At 36.4% G+C, this 2334-nt stretch overlaps 1 protein-coding gene across 1 annotated transcript; it reads left to right on the top strand.

Annotated features, from left to right (window-relative positions):
• The first annotated feature begins 845 nt into the window (after positions 1-845).
• LOC100675078 (olfactory receptor 5W2-like) lies at positions 846-1781 on the top strand. The gene has a single exon (XM_064289111.1). The coding sequence runs from the start codon at positions 849-851 to the stop codon at positions 1779-1781; it is 933 nt and encodes a 310-aa protein (XP_064145181.1). The 5' UTR covers positions 846-848.
• Positions 1782-2334: the final 553 nt, after the last annotated feature.

Here is a 2334-nt window from a genome sequence, read left to right as displayed (position 1 = left end):
TCTAGTATGCAAGGACCACACACTATAATACCCAAATACATAAAGAAATAAAAGTCAGCCCACCACTCAGTTTTTATACACCAACAGAGAGGTCCGTACACACTCACAGACACACACACACACAAGGAAATGAACCCTTAATATTTCTAAAACATGTATTTTTCCTCTTCCTATTTTCATTTTTTACGTGAAATTAAATTTAAAAATCCAAGAGACACAAATGTGTCTGTTAAATTCTGTACTTCCCACTTTTCTCATTTCTCTTTAGTTTTTCAACACACGTATCCTTTGGGATCTGGTCAGTCATATAACTGGACTATAAGTGGTCGTCAAAGAGAAGAGGTGTGATAGAAAAGCCCAATAAAACAGGTTTGTTCATGTTTAGTTATTCTGATAAAACTGAAGACATCCTGCACCAAAACGGGAACATTGTAACTTTCACTTAGTAACTTACATGCAGGACTATTTGCTGTTGCTGAGTCTTTAGCATCAGTTATGTCTCTGGATGAATACAAAAAAGTGTGATTGCTTTTTTTGTGCAAACAGGTATTTATTTTTACAGGTCAAGTGTTTCGGCTGCGTCTCCTGGCTTGGTCGCTCTATCGTGGTTTTTTAATATAATATTTTATCTGGAACGAGCATTAGATTTATTCAAAATACTGTCTCAGATAATATATAGTTGTCATATACCAAGGGTGACATGTGGGTTTGGAGTCCAAGCTTCTGAACTTAATATTCAAGAAATTTTGAATTTTTTCAGTAAGATAAAAATGCCTCTTTTTCAGTGACTTTTATCAGAACAAGTTCCTGAGGGTAAAGAAGGCAATTTACAGAAGGAACAAAGAAAAATGGCTGGAGAAAATTGCTCCTCCTTGACTGAATTCCGCCTCGTGGGAATTACTAAAAACCCTGAGATGAAAGTGACCATATTCACCTTGTTTCTGGTTGTTTATCTCATTATTCTTGTGGCAAATCTTGGAATGATCTTTTTAGTAAGAATGGACTCCCAGCTCCAAACACCAATGTACTTTTTCCTCAGCCACCTCTCCTTCTGTGACCTGAGCTATTCCACAGCAGTTGGGCCCAAGATGCTGGTGGACCTCTTGGCCAAAGACAAATCAATTTTTTTCTATGGCTGTGCTCTGCAGTTCTTCATCCTCTGTATCTTTACAGACTCCGAGTGTCTCCTGCTGGCAGTGATGGCCTTTGATCGATACTCGGCCATTAGCAACCCCTTGCTCTATACAGTCAACATGTCCAGCAGGGTGTGCTCCGTGCTTGTGGCTGGAATTTATCTGTTGAGCATAATGGATGCTTTGATACATACCACATTAACTTTCCGCTTATGTTTCTGTGGCTCAAATGAAATTAATCATTTCTTTTGTGATACTCCTCCACTTTTGTTGCTATCTTGTTCAGATACACAGGTCAATGAGTTAGTGATATTCACTGTTTTTGGCTTCATTGAACCGAGTACCCTTTCAGGGGTTTTAGTCTCTTACTGTTACATCGTCCTCTCAGTCTTAAAGATCCGCTCTGCTGGGGGAAAGTTCAAAGCTTTCTCCACCTGCTTTTCTCATTTAACTGCTGTTGCAATGTTCCAGGGAACTATGCTCTTTATGTATTTCCGGCCAAGTTCTGCCTACTCTCTAGATCAAGACAAAATAACCTCATTGTTTTACACCCTTGTTATTCCCATGTTAAACCCCCTGGTATACAGCCTAAGAAATAAAGATGTGAAAGAAGCTCTGGCAAAACTAAAAAACAAAATGCTGTTTTAAGTAGTTACACAAGTAAGAAGTTGTGGTTTTCTTCAAACGATATAGTAGAGTATAATGTGGTCTCTAATTCTTTAGTACAATGAGTATACAAATTCTCTACCACACCAATTATTAGGTACTTTCCTAAATAGGCTATACTTTCTTATCTGTCTTCAATTTAAATATAGTACAGTTTAATTTTAGAAAACTTTCCAGTCTCCTTATTAAAGTATCAAAATTTGACTTTTTCAATTTTTGTTTTAATGCATTAACTGAATTATTCTAGGAGTTATTGATTATTTAACATCTACTATACTTCTTGACATTTTGTATTTTATGGCCAATCCAGTGGTTACTGTACTAATGGATTCTATAATATGGTGTAAATGGTGAACTTTAATTAGGTAATAATTCATAACAAAATACAAAACATGATGAAATGAAAAAGCAAGGTGCTCTTAATCCAAAGTAAAATGTCTCAATCTACTGTGAAAAGAAGAAAGTCTTCTTTGAAATGGCACATATAGCTTCTGATCTAAATGATGAATGGAAATTCAAAGTGGGGCAGAGGAAC

This window comes from Loxodonta africana, chromosome 7 (genome assembly GCF_030014295.1).
Source record: "Loxodonta africana isolate mLoxAfr1 chromosome 7, mLoxAfr1.hap2, whole genome shotgun sequence".
NCBI classification, from domain to species: domain Eukaryota; kingdom Metazoa; phylum Chordata; class Mammalia; order Proboscidea; family Elephantidae; genus Loxodonta; species Loxodonta africana.
This window is presented reverse-complemented; position numbering and strand designations above follow the sequence as displayed.

Coding starts and splice junctions, on each gene's coding strand:
- LOC100675078 (XM_064289111.1), top strand. CDS start 849: ATGGCTGGAGAAAATTGCTCCTCCTTGACTGAATTCCGCCTCGTGGGA.